This window comes from Ranitomeya variabilis, chromosome 2 (assembly GCF_051348905.1).
Source record: "Ranitomeya variabilis isolate aRanVar5 chromosome 2, aRanVar5.hap1, whole genome shotgun sequence".
In the NCBI taxonomy this organism is placed as follows: Eukaryota; Metazoa; Chordata; class Amphibia; order Anura; family Dendrobatidae; genus Ranitomeya; species Ranitomeya variabilis.
Window position 1 is genome coordinate 972,290,517 of NC_135233.1, and position 22,211 is coordinate 972,312,727.

The window sequence follows — 22,211 nt, forward strand, 5'->3', positions numbered from 1 at the left end:
ATTCTAGTGATGCATCACTTGCTTTGAATAATCACTGTTTTTTTCTGCAGCAGATCTACCAGTTCTCTGAATGATGAGCCCTGTATAACTCCACCCACATCACTGATTGGCAGCCTTCTGTGTACACTGTGCATAAGCAGAAAGTGGCCAATCAGTGGTAAGGGCGGGGTTATACAGAGCTCCTGAATATGGATACTACATGTCAGCAGGTTTACTAGTCTTCTAGGAATAATCTCCTGGTAAATCTGTGATTTTATCAAAACTACAGCAAGCAGCCCAGTAAGTGACCCATTGCCGGACTTAGGGTCTCAGTCACTACATTATGCTGTTCTTAGATTAGGTAGTGGAGACCTGGTGACAGATGCCCTTTTAAGTGTAAAAACATCAAAAAAAGCAATCCCAGAATGCAGTAACCTGACGCAATCGATAGGTACAATGGCAGAAGCCTCAATGTACGCCATTTGAAAATGACAGTTGATTTTATTTCCCCATAATGTGGCCCACTATTGATTTCACAGGAGTAACAATAACAAGGAATGCCAGAAAATCACATTTCAAGAGAGAAACTCATCCTTGTCGGCAGACAATGTGGGCGACAGCTGCGCTGCTATGGTGGCAAGCTTTGTCAGATCCTAGCTGAATAGCAACATACCTTACACGATTTAGTAACTCAAGGTATTAGGCTTTCAGGCGCTTGTTTTGGGGTGCGCCAATAGTGCACCTAGGCTTTGAAGCATGAGAAGCAGTTTCTCCAATACATGTGAGTAGCTGCTCTTTGGGTCTGTCAGCTGACCACCGGCTGGTTGTGCCTTCTGCAGGACATGTGGTTTCCCCACCACTCATATGAAATTACTGTATAAAGTTTCTGTTCCCATTATATGTATTTTAACATAGAATATGAAAATATGAACTACATGTCCACTTGTAGGACCCTTGACAAGATCATATTTCTTTAGCTGTGTTTGCCCTACTGGTGGACCTTGGGCTGCTGTCAGGTTTTTCTGGGTGGTGTGAGGAATCCCCCATTAATCACACCACCCAGAAAAACCTGACAGCAGCCCAATGTCCACCAGTAAGGCAAACACAGCTAAAAAAAGATTTAGACTTTCTATAAAAATAAGAATTCGAGACTAGCAAGTGTAAAGGTTCTGGTTTTCTATTGCTTGCAGACTGTATGAAGAGAACACGGGTTGTTCTTGGTGTCATACTGTACTTGTACTGCAGGTGGTGAGGTAGGAAGGAATGTGTGAAGAGTCAGAGGTTAGAGAAGCCATCACAAATCTACGGCCCTGTGAAGTGTTTGCTGTTGTAAGGCTCCAGAGAACACAGACCTGGCACAGAATCCGCCAGTTATGGCCGCCTCACCTCCACACAACTTCACTTTGTCAGCTGTTTCATGTAAACATTGACAGAAAGCAAAGCAGAAAATCCTTCCATCCCACAGTGTAGGCAGAGTCGGCCCCATCATGCTACAAATATTTATTGACCCACGTAGTAGCGCCGACATCAGCATTTGTTCTGTAAAGCTTCTTCATTTATTAAGGCCTCATTGAGACGTCCTTGAGTCACGACCATCCATCTATCTGAGTCTTTCATCGCTGTAGGACATGTACTCATCGTGGTCTCTGTAGCTTATGTCGGTATTTTTTTGCGTATGTTGTAAGCCGCAAAAAATCACAGAAACATGTCCGCTTTTGATCCGAGCAATGCATCAGAATTACCACTACAAGTCTATGGGTCCATGAAAATCAGGGACAGAACATGGATGGTGTCCATGTACAGTCTGTGATTAACAATGGAGAGGAGAAGCTTTGTGCTGGTAAAAACCCTCGATGAAACACGGACGGCAAAAACTGACACTGACCAAACACTGATGAAACTCGGATACAAAACACTGATGAACACAGGAGCGGACACAGACAGAAGAGGGCTCCTGTGAAGAAGACTTTATGGGCCAGCACCATGGAATCAATGGTGCGATATAAATAATAATAATGGGCCCTGTGTAGTCCAATAGCTCATCATAATGCACAATTCCACCTGCTTTGGAGGTAGAAGTAGCCTCCTTACCTCCTGGGTCCATGGTATGTCTGCCCAGTGCCCATAGATGAACAATGCAACATGTTTTTAAGTACGAGAAAAATGACAGATGCCCAAATCTGGCCTCACTCTCAGAACAAAGATATCATTGCAGGATTTCCTGCAGTCCTATGTAAAAATGTCAGATAACACACAGGTGTTGTGCACTGCTCCACAACTGCACTACTTTTATAGCTGCAAGTGGAGACCACTCATGGTCTAATAATCTGTAGAGGAGAATAGGGTGGGCACCTGCAGTTTTTCTGCTGTTTGAAGTTCTATAACTTCCAGGTGATATACAGTTGAAGGCTGAGAGATACCAGAGAGTCAATAGCTGACACCACAGTAATCTAAAATCTAGACACTCCTTAAGAAGAAGCCCAGGAGGCCTGATAACCTGTTTACTCAAGCGCCTTCTTTTAGGGGCCAGAATGGGAGCACAATGACACTTTGCTGGCACAGAAGACACTCATGGTAGTAATTGGTCTCTAAAAGAAGGCCATGATGTTATTAGAGTTTGCATACGTAGACTTAAGTCTAGACTTAGATCTGACTGATATAATTCCCACTTCCAGGAATCTGTTGGATTAAAGTACAACTTCTTAAGAGGCGACAGGGGCTGTGATATGACAGTGTGACCAGACATCTACCGTACATTGCCTTCTTCCACTCCTCATACTTGATGAACTATGAACACTATTTAATTACTCCCCATGGAATACAAACATTACATATTCTGGAGAAACATACCAAGCCCTTGACCCAGACAGAAGAGGGCCCCTGTGCAAGGACAATATATGGGTCCTTGGCAGCCCAATAGCTCCTCATCATACACTCGGTATTAGGTCTGTGAAGGAAGCTGCTGGCTGCTTTGGAGGTGGAAGTGGCCCCTGTGTACTGCACAAATCTTATGTCCGCCATTGTCATAACAATGTTATTAACCTGCTAAAAACATACATTGTAATTATCAATAATAGAATTGGAGTTTTTGCTTTTCGTAACTAACTTCTGACTTTGTGCACAGTAAATTCTTGCACAAGATTTGCACTGGTGAGTACAGAGTGATAAGTGGGGATAAGGACACAGATTATACTGCAATGCTGGGAGTAGGGATTATAGATGTAATGGTTTACCCCGCACTGGAATATCCACAATGTACAATAATCATTAGATCTGCATTCAGTATATCAGGCCAGAACACAATCTGGGGTCTTGCTACATAGCCTGATACATGTGTTCCTCCATCCGGGGTCTCGCTACATAGCCTGATACATATGATCCTCCATCCGGTGTCTCGCTACCTAGCCTGATACGTGTTCCTCCATCTGGGGTCTCGCTATATAGCCTGATACGTGTTCCTCCATCCGGGGTCTCGCTACATAGCCTGATACATATGATCCTCCATCCGGTGTCTCGCTACCTAGCCTGATACGTGTTCCTCCATCTGGGGTCTCGCTATATAGCCTGATACGTGTTCCTCCATCTGGGGTCTCGCTACATAGCCTGATACATATGTTCCTCCATCTGGGGTCTCGCTACATAGCCTGATAGATATGATCCTCCATCCGGTGTCTCGCTACCTAGCTGATACGTGTTCCTCCATCTGGGGTTTCGCTTTATAGCCTGATACATATGTTCCTCCAACTGGGGTCTCGCTACATAGCCTGATACATATGATCCTCCATCCGGTGTCTCGCTACCTAGCCTGATACGTGTTCCTCCATCTGGGGTCTCGCTACCTAGGCTGATACATATGTTCCTCCATCTGGGGTCTCGCTACACAGCCTGATACATATGTTCCTCCATCTGGGGTCTCGCTATATAGCCTGATACATGTGTTCCTCCATCCGGGGTCTCGCTATATAGCCTGATACATGTGTTCCTCCATCCGGGGTCTCGCTGCATAGCCTGATACATATGTTCCTCCATCTGGGGTCTCGTTACATAGCCTGATACATAAATTCCTCCATCCGGTGTCTCGCTACCTAGCCTGATACATGTTCCTCCATCCGGGGTCTCGCTACACAGCCTGATACATACATTCCTCCATCTGGGGTCTCACTACACAGCCTGATACATACGCTCCTCCCTCCGGGGTCTCGCTGCATAGCCTGATGCATATGTTCCTCCATTCGGGGTCTCTATACATAGCCTGATACATACATTCCTCCATCCGGTGTCTCGCTACACAGACTGATACATACGTTCCTCCATCCGGGGTTTCGCTTTATAGTCTGATACATGTGTTCCTCCATCCGGGGTCTCGCTACATAGCCTGATACATGTGTTCCTCCATCCGGGGTCTCGCTACATAGCCTGATACATATGTTTCTCCATCCGGAGTCTCGCTACATAGCCTGATACATATGTTCCTCCATCCGGGGTCTCGCTACATAGCCTGATACATATGTTTCTCCATCCGGAGTCTCGCTACATAGCCTGATACATATGTTCCTCCATCCGGAGTCTCGCTACATAGCCTGATACATATGTTCCTCCATCCGGGGTCTCGCTACATAGCCTGATACATATGTGATACATATGTTCCTCCATTCGGGGTCTCTCTACATAGCCTGATACATACATTCCTCCATCCGGTGTCTCGCTACACAGACTGATACATACGTTCCTCCATCCGGGGTTTCGCTTTATAGTCTGATACATGTGTTCCTCCATCCGGGGTCTCGCTACATAGCCTGATACACGTGTTCCTCCATCCGGGGTCTCGCTACATAGCCTGATACATATGTTTCTCCATCCGGGGTCTCGCTACATAGCCTGATACATATGTTCTTCCATCCGGGGTCTCGCTACATAGCCTGATACATATGTTCCTCCATCCGGGGTCTCGCTACACAGCCTGATACATACGTTCCTCCCTCCGAGGTCTCGCTACCTAGCCTGATACATGTGTTCCTCCATCCGGGGTCTCGCTACATAGCCTGATACATATGTTCCTCCATCCGGGGTTTCGCTTTATAGTCTGATACATGTGTTCCTCCATCCGAGGTCTCGCTACCTAGCCTGATACATATGTTCCTCCATCCGGGGTTTCGCTATATAGCCTGATACGTGTTCCTCCATCTGGGGTCTCGCTACATAGCCTGATACATATGTTCCTCCATCTGGAGTCTCGCTACATAGCCTGATACATGTGTTCCTCCATCCGAGGTCTCGCTACATAGCCTGATACATGTGTTCCTCCATCAGAGGTCTCGCTACATAGCCTGATACATATGTTCCTCCATCCGGGGTCTCGCTACATAGCCTGATACATATGTTCCTCCATCCGGGGTCTCGCTACATAGCCTGATACATATGTTCCTCCTATGTTATACTTGTAGCTGAAACGTCACATAAATATTAGTAAAACATTTGATACATTCACATTCTTAGTGTGATACAAGAAATGCTGTGGCTTGGCTATGGTTTTCCCATAATATAGCCAGGACAATGTCTCAAATATCGCGCACATTAACCCTTTGCATAAAAGGTAATATTTTATTCCTTGGTTGCGTCATGTACACTGTTTCATGCAAGCCTGCAGCATCCATAATCCATAATTATTCTGTTTCATCCAGTGCATGATCGGATTTATGGTGACGCCTTGCACCGTTCTTCAGTTGTGTCCATCAGCTAAGGAGTTAAAACTTCACTGTACAGACACCCCTGGTTTATGGGATTGTATAATCCACTGGCAGGAAAGGAAATAGCAACATTCCTTAGCAGAGTCCTGTGGGTGGAAAGGGGTTAATGCAATTCCCTCTCTTATCCTACAGCCTACATGATGGTCTTTATCATGCATGAACCCTAAACAACGAGGTAACCCCCCAAAATGTGAATGTCCACTTACTTCAAGAAATATCTTTGGCCAGTGTGGGTGTATGCCATCTCCCAGCCTGGTGGTAAGGGCAGCTCATCTGTCACATCGTAGGACTGCTGGCGGAGGTGGGCATGCTGCTGAGCTGGGCTGGGGACGGTACCGGTACCAGGACCTAGCTGTAGGGAAGCGGGAGACGAATGAGATCGGACGTGTTGGATCCCAAGCCTTGGGGGGTGACTTCCAGAATCTGTGCTAGATTGCCTGGAGTGGGAGCCTGAGTCTGGTTCCTTAAAGAAGGATTCTGGTAGGATTTTCTTTCTCCAGGAATTGGGTTTTGGGTTCATGACAGAATTAAACAAGTTCTCCAAATCCGTGTCCAGATCTTGAGTAACATGGATCACTTGCTGCCCTGGTGGGGGAAGACCTGGATTCTGGTTCATCCTTGTAGAACCAAAGAAATAACAAGTACAAGAAGCCTGAGGAAGTTCACAGATTGCCCTGGTTCTCACCAATGGCCTCAAGAAGCAATAAGATCAAGCAAGAAGATCTGTGATCCAGACACTGAGATGTGGATAAGTCCTAGAACGCAGAGAGGGTGAATGTTCCCCAGAAGTGGAGCATTGTGACGTCAGGGCCTGAAGGTTCTCTCCTCTCTCTGACCTGGAGCAGCCTCTGGGAACCTAAAGTCCTCTCCAAAGCCTGGTGTGTGGGTGGCTCTGCTCCCAGATCCTCAGCCGCTGTCTTCACAGTGTCCCTAACAAAGTAAGAAAATGTCAACTCACAGGACAGGGAGAGGCGTCTCTGGGCCTGAATAATGCATGAGCTGTGCCCTGCCCTGCTCGCCCTCCTCCTCCTCCTCCAGACCGGGACTTTACCTTACAGGGCGAGAGCCTGGAGCTTTCACTCCCACGTACAGTTCGGGTTACAAGTGTGGGTGAAAACGTGCAGGAGTTTGCCTGGAGATCACTTTCTGAAGTTTCTCCAGCCATTGCCCGCTCTCTCCTGGCTGCTGTGTGACATGAAACTGAAACACAACATAGGAACACAAATATACAAAAAGCAAAGCTAAGCCTAGCATCTGCCTAGGGCACCAATATACCTTGTCCCGGCCCTGCTGTACATATACACATATTATAAAGAAAGGTGGGAGCTCTCCAAAATGAGGAGACAGGGAACGTGCTGTAATATGGGATGAGATAAATGCACTTTTTATCATGTCGAACTGCTGCCATCCTGATTACTGATTGAGGATTGTGCCATGGCCGGGTGATGTGAAGCCATTGAGTCTTCAGTGCTGATGAAGCCAATGGTGCCTGCCTCTCAATAAATCCTCAGCCGCCAAGCAAACAAAAGGGTCAGAGACTAAAGTGTCAGAACCTCTAACGCAGTCCCCCTACCCTTCACTGGGTCATTCAACCCCTTCATGACATCTGCCGTATATGTATGGCAACATGGGAGGTGCGTGCCTGCAAACCAATGGTGGGACGGGTCGGCTCACTCGCAGAACCAGCGTGATCTTCATCGGATGTCAATGTTATATTATTATCACGACCCAGCTGTTGGGTGACCTGGGATCAGGGCCTCCTTCCCTGTCCCTAACATTAGGGGGCACCCTAGCTCGCCCTATTCCCTGGGATACTTCTGAAGGTGAAGATGCCGGGGCCGCCACCCTTGTCTTATCTCCTGAGTTAGTACCCATCTGTTCTCTTCCCCAACCCAGCGAAGAGGGGCGCTACTGTGCACCGCAGTACACCAACCTGACAAACAAGGCTACACAAACAAGGGGGTAACTGAAAATACCAGGTATACAAATATTCACTCGGCGCAGATCCATGATGGTTAGGTACCTGGCCCCGGCTAACTGATCAAGAAGGTCATCAATGCACGGCACTGGGTATCTATTGGTAACCGTGACAGTGTTGAGCCCCTTGTAGTCCACTCAGAAATGAATTGTCCTGTACTTCTTTGGGATGAGGACTACGGACATGTTAAGAGGTACCGCTCCCAGTTGTGCCCGTGGGAGTTGACCAACATCTTAAGCATCTGCTTCACGGTGCCATTGAATTGTTGGCACAGGCCGTTAGTCTGTGGGTGGTACAGGCTGGTCACCAGATGTTGCACCTGTATCTGATTACAGAGAGGCTCCTTCAGCTGCGACATGAACTGGGTCCACCAGTCGGCGAGCATTTTGTGTGCAATCCGCAACAACTCTGCCCTGATAGATAGGGTACCATCAACTGTCGATCCCTAGGCCACGCCTCCGGTGAACCCGCTGCACCATTACTCGATACAGTTGTCCTTGGTCCCAGACCACCTGCTCAAGGTCTGAGTCTGAGGGAGGCTGTGTCGCCCACTCCTTGAGATCTTTCAGACTGTTGTCAGTCTCCAATGCCGCCTGAAACCCCAGACTAGACGTGGCCAGAATAGATGAGACCGCCATGTCTTCTGTCTGTTACCCAGGACCTGTCTCCTGGCCTCCATCTGACCTGGCAGCCACTTGGTCAGAAGGGGGGAAGGCATTCGACCCCTGAGGAGCCCATGGGGCCCTGGTGCTACCACTGTGCTTGACAGCGGCCATGGCTACTGCAACCGTGAGTAGTGCCAAATTCTCCTCTGCTACCGACCACAAGTCGTTGATCCACACTGACTAACCTTGCCCTCTGACATCCAGTCGTGGAGGAACCCTTGTGTAATTGATTTATCCCCCAAGGGGAGATAGACACAGTACATCACTCACCCCCACATCCCAATTAGCAGGCATGTTAATCACATTGACATAAACGGGTGGACATTACATTGTTGGGTTTCCGAGGCCACATACTGGAACATTAGCCACCCCAGGTCTCTCCCAAGCAAAACTCTTGAGGGAATATTCGATGTTACCACCACATCCCACATTCCCTTCCCAGAGACAATAAGGTTTTTTCCTTGTTCCAAATCCTGTGGAGACACCAGGACATGAGTTGTCAGCGTCGGTGTGCCGTAATCCCATGACCATGGCCTGCCTATGGTGATGGGTTGAAAGTTGTCAAGGGATTTCCCACCACACCCACCCAAACATAAAACAATGGACGATTTCTGGGACCGTGATGGGACTGTCTGGGGACACATAGCTTTGAAGTGTCCCAGTTGTTTGCAGAGATGACATAGTCGAAGTTCCCCCACTGACGAGAGGGAAGCATGGACAGCTGCCCCTTGGACTTGGGGGCAGGGACAGTAGGCACCATGTTTGTCTTACTCCCTCTTCAGCTAGCAGATTTCTTAGCTCTGTAGTCTCGTTGTTGGAGTACTCGTTGGCAAGTGTCGCTATTCCAGTGGCCCTCTTTAGCTTACAGTCTTGGATATACTGCTGGAGGTTCTTCGGGCAGTTCCACAAAAACTGCTCAGTCGCGATGAGCTCCTTCAGCTGCTGGACGGTGGTGAGCTCCAATCCAATGGTCCTCGGGTTGACTTTTCTTATGTAATCGGCCCAACTGTTTGCAGAACCCCGCTGCATACTCCGGAGCTTCTTCCAGTATGTTTTAGGGGTCAAGTTTTACTGCCGGACCAGAGCCTGCTTATACCTTATACATGTCCTCATACCTCAGGGAGATCTCGCTGGGCAGGTGCCCAAAGATTTCCAGGGCCTTACCCGAGACGAGGGGTTAAGAACCGGACCCTCTGGTCCTCAGGCAGGTGGTATTGATGGCAAGTTTTTTCAAATGCCAGCAAGAAAGTGTGCTAGTCCCCTCCTTTGTCCAGCAGGGGGAGGACTTCTATCCGTAGGCTCGGGACCTGGATATTAGAGGACTCACGACTGGCTGGGGTCTGCAGCTGGAGCTGGAGCTGAATCATTCGTTGCTGGTGCTCGTGCTCCCGCTGACGTTCTGCAGCTTCCTAGCGAAGTTCTTCTGCTGCCTCGCGACGTTCAGCTGCTGATATGAGGGTCTCATTGGAGGCAATGTCTCCTTCCTTGAGTCTGGCCAGGGCAGCTTGAAGGATTATATCCGAGCCTGCCTGGCTGGGGTGATGACCAGGTGGTGAGTGGCCCACTGCGGGACTGACCAACGGCAACTGGCTTCTTGGGGAGCCTGGGTTGGACTCCCCCTCTGTTGTGAAATTGGATTCTGGGCTCCCCCGGTGGCCACTTGTGGAATTTAATTTGTGTGCATCATCCCCTCTGTTCACCTGCTCCTATCAGGATGTGGGAGTCGCTATATAACCTTGCTCCTCTGTCAGTTTCATGCCGGTCAACAATGTAATCAGTAGCCTTTCTGTGCATGTTCCTGCTACTAGACAACTCCCAGCTAAGTTGGACTTTTGTCCTTGTGTGTTTTTGCATTTTGTTCCTGTTCACAGCTGCTGTTTCGTTACTGTGTCTGGAAAGCTCTTGTGAGCGGAAATTGCCACTCTGGTGTTATGAGTTAATGCTAGAGTCTTAAAGTAATTTCTGGATGGTGTTTTGATAGGGTTTTCTGCTGACCATGAAAGTGCCCTTTCTGTCTTCATGCTATCTAGTAAGCGGACCTCGATTTTGCTAAACCTATTTTCATACTACGTTTGTCATTTCATCTAAAATCACCGCCAATATATGTGGGGGCCTCTGTCTGCCTTTTGGGAAAATTTCTCTAGAGGTGAGCCAGGACTGTCTTTTCCTCTGCTAGGATTAGGTAGTTCTCCGGCTGGCGCTGGGCATCTAGGGATAAAAAAAACGCAGGCATGCTACCCGGCCACTTCTAGTTGTGCGGCAGGTTTAGTTCATGGTCAGTATAGTTTCCATCTTCCAAGAGCTAGTTCTCATATATGCTGGGCTATGTTCTCTCGCCATTGAGAATCATGACAGTTTGACCGGCCTAAAAAAGGGTTAAATTACTGGCTGAGAAAGGAGAGAAAAAAGAAGTCTGCTACAATTTTTTTTTTTTTTTTTTTTTCCCTCTAGTTCTGAGTGTGCTCTTAATTGAATCACTTGCTAGTCTGCCTATACTGCAGCCTTCCTCTCTTCCTCTCCTTCTAATCCTTGAATGGCTCTGTGTTCACCTGTTTCAAATGGATCTTCAGAGTGTAGCTACAGGTTTGAATAATCTCGCCACAAAGGTACAAAATTTGCAAGATTTTGTTGTTCATGCACCTATGTCTGAGCCTAGAATTCCTTTGCCTGAATTCTTCTCGGGGAATAGATCTCACTTTCAAAATTTTAAAAATAATTGCAAATTGTTTTTGTCCCTGAAGTCTCGCTCTGCCGGAGACCCTGCACAGCAGGTCAGGATTGTAATTTCCTTGCTCCGGGGCGACCCTCAAGACTGGGCTTTTGCATTGGCACCAGGGGATCCTGCGTTGCTCAATGTGGATGCGTTTTTTCTGGCCTTGGGGTTGCTTTATGAGGAACCTCATTTAGAGCTTCAAGCGGAAAAGGCCTTGATGTCCTTGTCTCAGGGGCAAGATGAAGCTGAAATATACTGCCAAAAATTCCGCAAATGGTCTGTGCTTACTCAGTGGAATGAGTGCGCCCTGGCGGCGATTTTCAGAGAAGGTCTCTCTGATGCCATTAAGGATGTTATGGTGGGGTTCCCTGTGCCTGCGAGTCTGAATGAGTCCATGACGATGGCTATTCAGATCGATAGGCGTCTGCGGGAGCGCAAACCTGTGCACCATTTGGCGGTGTCTACTGAGAAAACGCCAGAAAATATGCAATGTGATAGAATTCTGTCCAGAAGCGAGCGGCAGAATTTTAGACGAAAAAATGGGTTGTGCTTCTATTGTGGTGATTCAACTCATGTTATATCAGCATGCTTTAAGCGTACTAAGAAGCCTGACAAGTCTGTTTCAATTAGCACTTTACAGTCTAAGTTTATTCTATCTGTGACCCTGATTTGTTCTTTGTCATCTATTACCGCGGACGCCTATGTCGACTCTGGCGCTGCTTTGAGTCTTATGGATTGGTCCTTTGCCAAACGCTGTGGGTATGATTTGGAGCCATTGGAGGCTCCGATACCTCTGAAAGGGATTGACTCCACCCCATTGGCTAGTAATAAACCACAATACTGGACACAAGTGACTATGCGTGTTAATCCGGATCACCAGGAGGTTATTCGCTTTCTGGTGCTGTATAATCTACATGATGTTTTGGTGCTGGGATTGCCATGGCTGCAATCTCATAACCCAGTCCTCGACTGGAGAGCTATGTCTGTGTTAAGCTGGGGATGTAAAGGAACTCATGGGGACGTACCTTTGGTTTCCATTTCATCATCTATTCCCTCTGAGATTCCTGAATTCTTGTCTGACTTTCGTGACGTTTTTGAAGAACCCAAGGTTGGTTCACTACCTCCGCACCGGGAGTGCGATTGTGCCATAGACTTGATCCCGGGTAGTAAATACCCTAAGGGTCGTTTATTTAATCTGTCTGTGCCTGAACACGCTGCTATGCGAGAATATATAAAGGAGTCCTTGGAAAAGGGACATATTCGTCCTTCGTCATCTCCCTTAGGAGCCGTTTTTTTCTTTGTGTCTAAGAAAGACGGCTCTTTGAGGCCGTGTATTGATTATCGACTTTTGAATAAAATCACGGTTAAATATCAATATCCGTTACCACTGCTTACTGATTTGTTTGCTCGTATAAAGGGGGCCAAGTGGTTCTCTAAGATTGATCTCCGTGGGGCGTATAATTTGGTGCGAATCAAGCAGGGGGATGAGTGGAAAACCGCATTTAATACGCCCGAGGGCCATTTTGAGTATTTGGTGATGCCTTTTGGTCTTTCAAATGCCCCTTCAGTCTTCCAGTCCTTTATGCATGACATTTTCCGCGATTATTTGGATAAATTTATGATTGTGTATCTGGATGATATTCTGATTTTTTCGGATGACTGGGACTCTCATGTCCAGCAGGTCAGGAGGGTTTTTCAGGTTTTGCGGTCTAATTCCTTGTGTGTGAAGGGTTCTAAGTGTGTTTTTGGGGTTCAGAAGATTTCCTTCTTGGGATACATTTTTTCCCCCTCTTCCATCGAGATGGATCCTGTCAAGGTTCAGGCTATTGGTGATTGGACGCAACCCTCTTCTCTTAAGAGTCTTCAGAAATTTTTGGGCTTTGCTAACTTTTATCGTCGATTTATTGCTGGTTTTTCTGATGTTGTAAAACCATTGACTGATTTGACTAAGAAGGGTGCTGATGTTGCTGATTGGTCCCCTGATGCTGTGGAGGCCTTTCGGGAGCTCAAGCGCCGCTTTTCTTCCGCCCCAGTGTTGCGTCAGCCTGATGTTGCTCTTCCTTTTCAGGTTGAGGTCGACGCTTCTGAAATCGGAGCTGGGGCGGTGTTGTCGCAGAGAAGTTCCGACTGCTCCGTGATGAGACCTTGTGCTTTTTTTTCCCGTAAATTTTCGCCCGCCGAGCGGAATTATGATATTGGGAATCGGGAGCTTTTGGCCATGAAGTGGGCTTTTGAGGAGTGGCGTCACTGGCTTGAGGGGGCCAGACATCAGGTGGTGGTATTGACTGACCACAAAAATTTAATTTACCTTGAGTCTGCCAGGCGCCTGAATCCTAGACAAGCGCGCTGGTCGTTGTTTTTCTCTCGGTTTAATTTTGTGGTGTCTTACCTACCGGGTTCTAAGAATGTTAAGGCGGATGCCCTTTCTAGGAGTTTTGAGCCTGACTCCCCTGGTAATTCTGAGCCCACAGGTATCCTTAAAGATGGAGTGATATTGTCTGCCGTTTCTCCAGATCTGCGGCGGGCCTTGCAGGAGTTTCAGGCGGATAGACCTGATCGTTGCCCACCTGGTAGACTGTTTGTTCCTGATGATTGGACCAGTAGAGTCATCTCTGAGGTTCATTCTTCTGCGTTGGCAGGTCATCCTGGAATCTTTGGTACCAGGGATTTGGTGGCAAGGTCCTTCTGGTGGCCTTCCCTGTCACGAGATGTGCGAGGCTTTGTGCAGTCTTGTGACGTTTGTGCTCGGGCCAAGCCTTGTTGTTCTCGGGCTAGTGGATTGTTGTTACCCTTGCCTATCCCGAAGAGGCCTTGGACGCACATCTCGATGGATTTTATTTCGGATCTGCCTGTTTCTCAGAAGATGTCTGTCATCTGGGTGGTGTGTGACCGTTTCTCTAAGATGGTCCATCTGGTTCCCTTGCCTAAGTTGCCTTCTTCTTCCGAGTTGGTTCCTCTGTTTTTTCAAAATGTTGTTCGTTTGCATGGTATTCCGGAGAATATCGTTTCTGACAGAGGGACCCAATTCGTGTCTAGATTTTGGCGGGCATTCTGTGCTAGGATGGGCATAGATTTGTCTTTTTCGTCTGCTTTCCATCCTCAGACTAATGGCCAGACCGAGCGGACTAATCAGACCTTGGAGACATATTTGAGGTGTTTTGTGTCTGCGGATCAGGATGATTGGGTTGCTTTTTTGCCTTTGGCGGAGTTCGCCCTCAATAATCGGGCCAGCTCTGCCACCTTGGTGTCCCCGTTTTTCTGTAATTCGGGGTTTCATCCTCGATTTTCCTCCGGTCAAGTGGAATCTTCGGATTGTCCTGGAGTGGATGCTGTGGTGGAGAGGTTGCATCAGATTTGGGGGCAGGTGGTGGACAATTTGAAGTTGTCCCAGGAGAAGACTCAGCTTTTTGCCAACCGCCGTCGTCGTGTTGGTCCTCGGCTTTGTGTTGGGGACTTGGTGTGGTTGTCTTCTCGTTTTGTCCCTATGAGGGTTTCTTCTCCTAAGTTTAAGCCTCGGTTCATCGGCCCGTACAAGATATTGGAGATTCTTAACCCTGTGTCCTTCCGTTTGGACCTCCCTGCATCCTTTTCGATTCATAATGTTTTTCATCGGTCATTGTTGCGCAGGTATGAGGTACCAGCTGTGCCTTCCGTTGAGCCTCCTGCTCCGGTGTTGGTTGAGGGTGAGTTGGAGTACGTTGTGGAAAAGATCTTGGACTCTCGTGTTTCCAGACGGAAACTCCAGTATCTGGTCAAATGGAAGGGATACGGTCAGGAGGATAATTCTTGGGTCACTGCCTCTGATGTTCATGCCTCCGATCTTGTCCGTGCCTTTCATAGGGCTCATCCTGATCGCCCTGGTGGTTCTGGTGAGGGTTCGGTGCCCCCTCCTTGAGGGGGGGGTACTGTTGTGAAATTGGATTCTGGGCTCCCCCGGTGGCCACTTGTGGAATTTAATTTGTGTGCATCATCCCCTCTGTTCACCTGCTCCTATCAGGATGTGGGAGTCGCTATATAACCTTGCTCCTCTGTCAGTTTCATGCCGGTCAACAATGTAATCAGTAGCCTTTCTGTGCATGTTCCTGCTACTAGACAACTCCCAGCTAAGTTGGACTTTTGTCCTTGTGTGTTTTTGCATTTTGTTCCTGTTCACAGCTGCTGTTTCGTTACTGTGTCTGGAAAGCTCTTGTGAGCGGAAATTGCCACTCTGGTGTTATGAGTTAATGCTAGAGTCTTAAAGTAATTTCTGGATGGTGTTTTGATAGGGTTTTCTGCTGACCATGAAAGTGCCCTTTCTGTCTTCATGCTATCTAGTAAGCGGACCTCGATTTTGCTAAACCTATTTTCATACTACGTTTGTCATTTCATCTAAAATCACCGCCAATATATGTGGGGGCCTCTGTCTGCCTTTTGGGAAAATTTCTCTAGAGGTGAGCCAGGACTGTCTTTTCCTCTGCTAGGATTAGGTAGTTCTCCGGCTGGCGCTGGGCATCTAGGGATAAAAAAAACGTAGGCATGCTACCCGGCCACTTCTAGTTGTGCGGCAGGTTTAGTTCATGGTCAGTATAGTTTCCATCTTCCAAGAGCTAGTTCTCATATATGCTGGGCTATGTTCTCTCGCCATTGAGAATCATGACACCCCTCTGCTTGAGCAACATCGTTTCCCCCTGGTGCCACTGGCCATCCTTGCAATCTATGGTCACTGACAAAGAGCTGCAAACTGATGCACCCACACACCTTACAGTATTTGCACTCGGACTGTCTATTGCTGAGCTGATCTTAAGACCCAAGTGGCAAAAGCTACTGCTGGTAGTCTTTAGTGTCTATCACACTATTATCTCCATCCCACCACACTGCCACCACATGTGATGAACCCTCACCTCGCCACCCTGCCTGATGTCACTATTATGTCAGAAGGATCACGTAGTGCAGTCTCCCCACTTGCACCAATGTAATATTCTGCACCTCCTGGGGACATGCAAGGTCAGCTTGGTACAATTTTAAACAGAAACAGACACCACACGTGGCCAGGAAGGCACAGGGAGTGAGAAGTTGTAACCCACACAGTCGCTGACGTGGCACCTCACTTGCTCACAACTCTGACAGACTGAGAGATCCCTTTCACTAGCACCAGTGAAACAGAGCATTGCCAGCCCGGTAGGACAGCCACCAGTTCCTTGTTAGATTTAAGCCACATTCGTTAACGGGATTATATGGGCCAGAAACCATCCCCAGTAGCATGGAAAGTTAAGCCAAGAATATGGACATGTGGATTTGTGGATTGAGATAAAAGAGCATCCCAAGGTTAAATTATATATTTAATCGCCTTAAGGGCACACTAGACAATACTCTATATACACAATGGTTATACATATACAATAATCATATATGGAAATACAATAGTGGTAGGACAAAGTATGCAGAATATAAGAGTCAGTTACGAGTCCGATGAAAGGCCTGGCTTTTGGGGGAGAGGCTGTCACATGGGAGGCTTGTGGTCCCCTCTGTTCCTTGAATTCTCCCCACATGATATGTCGTCGTCACCTCCCCAGAGAAAAAGCAATAGGCCATGCTGTACACGAGCACTTAACTCCTTTTGTTTACTCCACTACTGCCTTCTCAGCTGAACCTAAATCCCCTCCCCTTGCTTCTAGCATCTATGAAGTCCAAAAGCTAAGATGGGTCATAACTCCTTAATGGATAATCCTAGAGAGGTGGCTTTGGCGCCATTGGATCTGGCCAGACCCCTGCTACACAGCTTTTCTGCCTTACTCCTACTAGCTATTTTATGTATCTCCCCACCCAAGGGTGCTAGAACGTATCCAGACCCTGGAAGGCGTTTGGACTGTTCGAGAGATCTCAAAAATGTGACCGGTGTGTGGCTAGAACATACGATAAATCTATATTCTCCTTATGAAATTCTAGCTGTGTGAACAAAGCAATTACAGAGAGTATACGAGTTAAGCTGGTGGGAGTGTGAATTTCTTTTTTGAAGTGAAGAAGGCTGGGCCCCGTGCTGAGCTAGGTGTCCTGTTACAGCTGCACAAAGGAAAGGGGGTTTATAATCCCATGCTAAATAGGATTCAAATGATTAACATAAAATTATACCTCCAATATTCTTCACAGTAAAGTACAGTATAAATGTGATCCAAAATAGTGTGTAAAATGTTCCCATTAAAAGCTTCAACTCAATAAACAAAAGAACAAAAAAAAGTCCCCAATCCGGTCCATCATCTGATAATGAAAACCTAGAGGGCTTCCATGTTACTGGTAGCACAATGGCTCTGGAAATGCGAAATGGCTACTCGCCTCAAAAGTAATCCAGCGAATTCTGCGCTCCCAAATTCAAATTCAAATTCAAACAGCCCCACGCTCCCTTCTGTGCCCCAGTGTGCCTAAACCACATTTAGCATCCACATGTTTTTTAGTACTGTAGCACTTAATTTAATTGGTGCGTGTCTCCAGAAGCACGAGCTGAGCACAATGAATGGGCACTACAATATACTGGGCACTACAACATACTGGGCACTACAACAGCAGATTTGCAATTTTCACTCCGCAACATCTATTGCTATTTCTGGAAAACACCCATGGAGTCAAAATCTTCACTATACTTGTAGATAGATTCTCAGAGGGGTGTAGTTTCCAAAATGGGGTCACTTGAGGGGAGGGATTTTGCTTTTCTAGCATTTAGGGGCTTTGTATATGGAGTCCACAAACTATTCCCAGAAAATCAATGCTCTAAGTATCAAGTAGCACTCCTTCCCTTCTGAGACTCGACTTGTGGCTAAGCAGTACTGTACAGACACATATGGGGAATTACCATGTTCAGCAGAAATTGTGTAACAAATTTTGGTTCCATGTTTACCGATTTCCCTTGTGAAAATGAAAAATTTGGAGCTAAAGCAACATTTTTGTGAGAAAAATTTCAGTTTTTTATTTTCACGGATTAATGTTATAAAATGTTGTGAAGAGCCTGTAGGTTCAAGGTACTCACCAAATTAAGGGGTGTAGTTTCCAAAATGGAGTAACCTGTGAGGGTGTGGGGAATATTCCACTATTCAGGCACATCAGGGGCTCTGCAAACGCAACATGGCATCTGATATCTATTCCAGCATTTTTTTGCTCCAAAATGCAAATGGTGCTCTTTCCCTTCCGAGCCCTGCCATGTACCCAAACAGTAGTTTCCACCATTTATGGGGTATTGGTGTACTTAGGAGAAATTGCACAACAAATTGTGTGGTCCACTTGCTTTTGTCACTCTTGTGAAAATGAAAAATTAGGAGTAAAAGCAACATTTTTGTGGAAAAAATTTATTTTTCATTTTCACGGCTGAACGTTATCAAATTCTGTGAAGCACCTGTGGGTTTAAAATGTTAATCACAGCTCTAGATAAATTCCTTGAGAGGTGAAGTTTCCAAAATGGGGTCACTTGTGGGGGGTTTCCACTGTTTAGGTACATCAGGGGCTCTGCAAACATAACATGGCATCCGCTATCTATTCCAGCCAAATTTTACACTTTAAAAGTCAAATGCTGCTCTTTCTCTTCCAAGCCCTGTCATGTGCCCAATCAATAGTTTTCCACCACATATGGGTATTGGCGTACTCAGGAGAAATTGCATAGCAAATTTTGGGGTCCATTTTCTTCCATTACCCTTGTGAAAATGAAAAATTTGGGGTTAAAGCAATATTTTTGGAGGAAGAATGTATTTGTTTTATATTCATAGCTTAATGTTATTAAATTATGTGAAGCACCTGTGGGTTCAAGGTGCTCACCACACCTTATATAAATTCCTTGAGGAGTGTAGTTTACAAAATGGCATAAGTTGTGGGCGATTTCCACTGTTTAGGCACATCAGTGGCCCTGTAAATGTGGCATGGCATTCACTATCTGTTCCAGCCAATTTTGCATTTAAAAGGTCGAATGGTTCGCGTTCCTTTCTGAGCTCTGCCAGTGCCCTAAGGCTGTGTGCACACGTAGCATATTTTTCGCGTTTTTTTCGTGGTTTTTCGCTATAAAAACGCTATAAAACCGCGAAAAAAACGCTTACATTAAGCATCCTATGTAATAGAATGCATTCCACATTTTTTGTGCACATGCTGCATTTTTTTCCTGAGCGGAATCGCATTCCAGAAAAAAACGCAGCATGTTCACTAAAATTGCGGAATCGCGGCGATTCTGCACCCATAGGAGTGCATTGATCTGCTTACTTCCCGCACGGGGCTGTGCACACCATGCGGGAAGTAAGCAGATTATGTGCGGTTGGTACCCAGGGTGGAGGAGAGGAGACTCTCCTCCACGGACTGGGCACCATATAATTGGTAAAAAATAAAGAATTAAAATAAAAAATAGTCCTATACTCACCCTCTGATGGCCCCCGAAGTGTTCCCGCCTCTCCGGTGCATGATCTCTCTTCCGTTCCTATAGATGATGTGGTTCAGGACCTGTGATGACGTCACTGTCTTGTGATTGGTCGCGTGACCGCTCATGTGACTCACGCGACCAATCTCAAGACAGTGACGTCATCGCAGGCCCTTCACTGCACTCCAGCTATAGGAACGGACGCCGCTGAGGTCTGCAGGTGAGTATAACCATGTTTTTTTATTTTTTTTATTATTTTTAAACATTCGATCTTTTACTATAGATGCTGCATAGGCTGCATCTATAGTAAAAAGTTGGTCACACTTGTCAAACACTATGTTTGACAAGTGTGACCAACCTGTCAGTCAGTTTTCCAAGCGATGCTACAGATCGCTTGGAAAACTCTAGCATTCTGCAAGCTAATTATGCTTGCAAAACGCTAGTTTTCTGCGGGTATATGCATGCTAATTCTGCATGCGATATACCCGCGGCAGGAGGCGCAGAATTGCCGCGGAAATTTCCGCGGCAATTCTGCAACGTGTGAACTTAGCCTAAGAGTCGTTTTCCACCACATATGGTGTATTGGTGTACTTAGGAGATATTGCACAACACATTTTTTCATGTTATCCTTGTGAAAATGAAAAATTTGGGGTTAAAGCAATTTTTTTTGTGGGAAAAAGTTTAATTTTTTCTTTACACGTTGTTTTAATTCCTGTGAAGCATGTGAAGGGTTAATAAACTCCTTAAATGTGGTTTTGAGCACTTTGTGGGGTGCAGTTTTTAAAATGGTGTCACTTTGGGGTATTTTCTATCACACAGGCCCCTCAAAGTCACTTCAAATTGGATGTGGTCTCTAAAAATATTGTTTTGTAAATTTTGTTGGAAAAATGAGAAATTGCTGATAAAAGTTTAACCATTCTAATTTCCTAACAAAAACAATATGTTTCAAAAAATGATGGCGATGTCAAGTAGACATGTGGCACATGTTATTTGTTAACTAGTTTGTGTGATATAACTCAAATTCAAAAAATATCTACCTAAATGTATCACTACGATAGAGCACAATGTGTCACGAAAAAAAGGTCCCAGAATCACTGGGATACATTGAAGCATCCCAGAATTATTACCTCACAAAGTTACACTGGTGAGAATTGGAAAATTTGGCCTGGTCAGGAAGGTGAAAATAAGCTTTGGGGTGAGGGGGTTAACAAGTTCTGATGACCACGTCCACTAAAATTGTTATCATTTACACTAAAAAATACCAGCAAATGTGGTGTACTTTCGGGGTGAGGCTCAACAATGAGTGCAATTTCAAAGTTAGATATAGAATCACTCATTGTTTGTGGATCATTTACACAGTACAAGAACCAAAAACGATATTCATTCCTTACATCCTATAATTTAAATGTCAGACACATAGACAGTCATGGAAACTAATATAGCTTAACTATAATAGGGGGCAATTTGGTTTCAATTAATGTGTCCATCATTTGGCGGCTATCCTAATAAAAACTAAGCTGACCCCATTAGAAATAAAGAAATCCATATGATGGTTTTTGTGTTCATCATGCAACAAATACAGTTTGCAACAAAACTGATGCTGGTTTTGATGATGTATTCTTGTACTGGTGGTGGTTCTGGTGTCGAATTCCTGTACTGATAGTGGTTCTGGTGACATTCATGTAATGATGGTTGTTTTTTGTACTGTATTCATGTGCTACTGATGACTAGACTATGGCGATGTATTCATGCAGTGATGATGGTTCTGGTGCTGTATTCATCATCAGAACCACAAAAAGTACATAAATATGAAACCAAAATCATCGTCAGTATATAAATAGAAAACCAGTCATTGATACAGTATAATGGCCCCCACAGCCTCTTATATACAGAATGTCCCCAACAACACTCCACACAGTATGATATCCACCACAGCCCCAATGTACAGTATGATTCCCCCCCACAGCCCAATATATAGTATGATGTCCTCTGTTGTGAACTCTGTTTTCGGGCTCCCTCTTGTGGTCACTGGTGGTATGGTGTGACTTTTGCTTTGGGCTCCCCCTGGTGGCTTTGTTTGTTATCCTGCTGGTCTCTGGCTATCAGCTGGTTCGTTATCCTCTGGGAGGTTCCTATATAGCTCTGTTTTACTTCCACTTGTGGCCGGCTGTCGATGTAATCAGTGCTACTCAGATTCCTTCTGACTACCTTGCTCCCAGTCCATCCAGGATAAGCTAAGTTTTGTTTGCTCATTTTTTGATCAGCAGTGTTTATCATGTTTTCTGTTCCTGCTTGCTAAAATGTAATTCCCTCGCTTGCTGGTTGCTCTAGTGGGCTGAGTTTCTCCCCACACACCGTTAGTTGGTGTGTGGGTTCTTGAAATCTCAGGATGGATATTTTGTAAGGGTTTTTTATTGATCGCATAGACCCCTGCTCTATTTTCTGCTTTCTAGTACTAGTGGGCCTCTTTTGCTGAATCTGATTTCATCCCTATGTATGTGCCTTCTTCTTACTTCACCGTTAATATTTGTTGGGGGCTTCTATATCTTTGGGGATTATTTCTCTGGAGGCAAGCGAGGTCTTTCTTTCTCTTTAGGGGTAGCTAGTTCCTCAGGCTGGCTCGAGACGTCTAAGAATTTTTTAGGCACGTTCACCAGCTACCTCTAGTTGTTTTGGATAGGTTCAGATTTGCGATCAGTCCAGTTACCATCTCCCTAGAGCTCGTCCTTAGTTTAATCACTTGCTGATCTATTTGTGATCCTCCGCC

The 22,211-nt window shown here is 46.0% G+C and overlaps 1 protein-coding gene and 1 long non-coding RNA gene across 2 annotated transcripts in view; one reads left to right on the forward strand and one right to left on the reverse strand.

Annotated features, from left to right (window-relative positions):
- WWTR1 (WW domain containing transcription regulator 1) overlaps positions 1-6,741 on the reverse strand; it is a 110,787-nt gene extending 104,046 nt beyond the window's left edge. Inside the window, exon 1 of the mRNA XM_077290845.1 lies at positions 5,933-6,741. Coding sequence (XP_077146960.1) covers positions 5,933-6,342 — 410 coding nt within the window. The 5' untranslated portion in view covers positions 6,343-6,741. The remainder of the gene's footprint in view (positions 1-5,932) is intronic.
- LOC143808323 (uncharacterized) overlaps positions 6,563-22,211 on the forward strand; it is a 72,539-nt gene continuing 56,890 nt past the window's right edge. The window contains exon 1 of the long non-coding RNA XR_013221921.1: positions 6,563-6,664. This is a non-coding gene — a long non-coding RNA (uncharacterized LOC143808323). The remainder of the gene's footprint in view (positions 6,665-22,211) is intronic.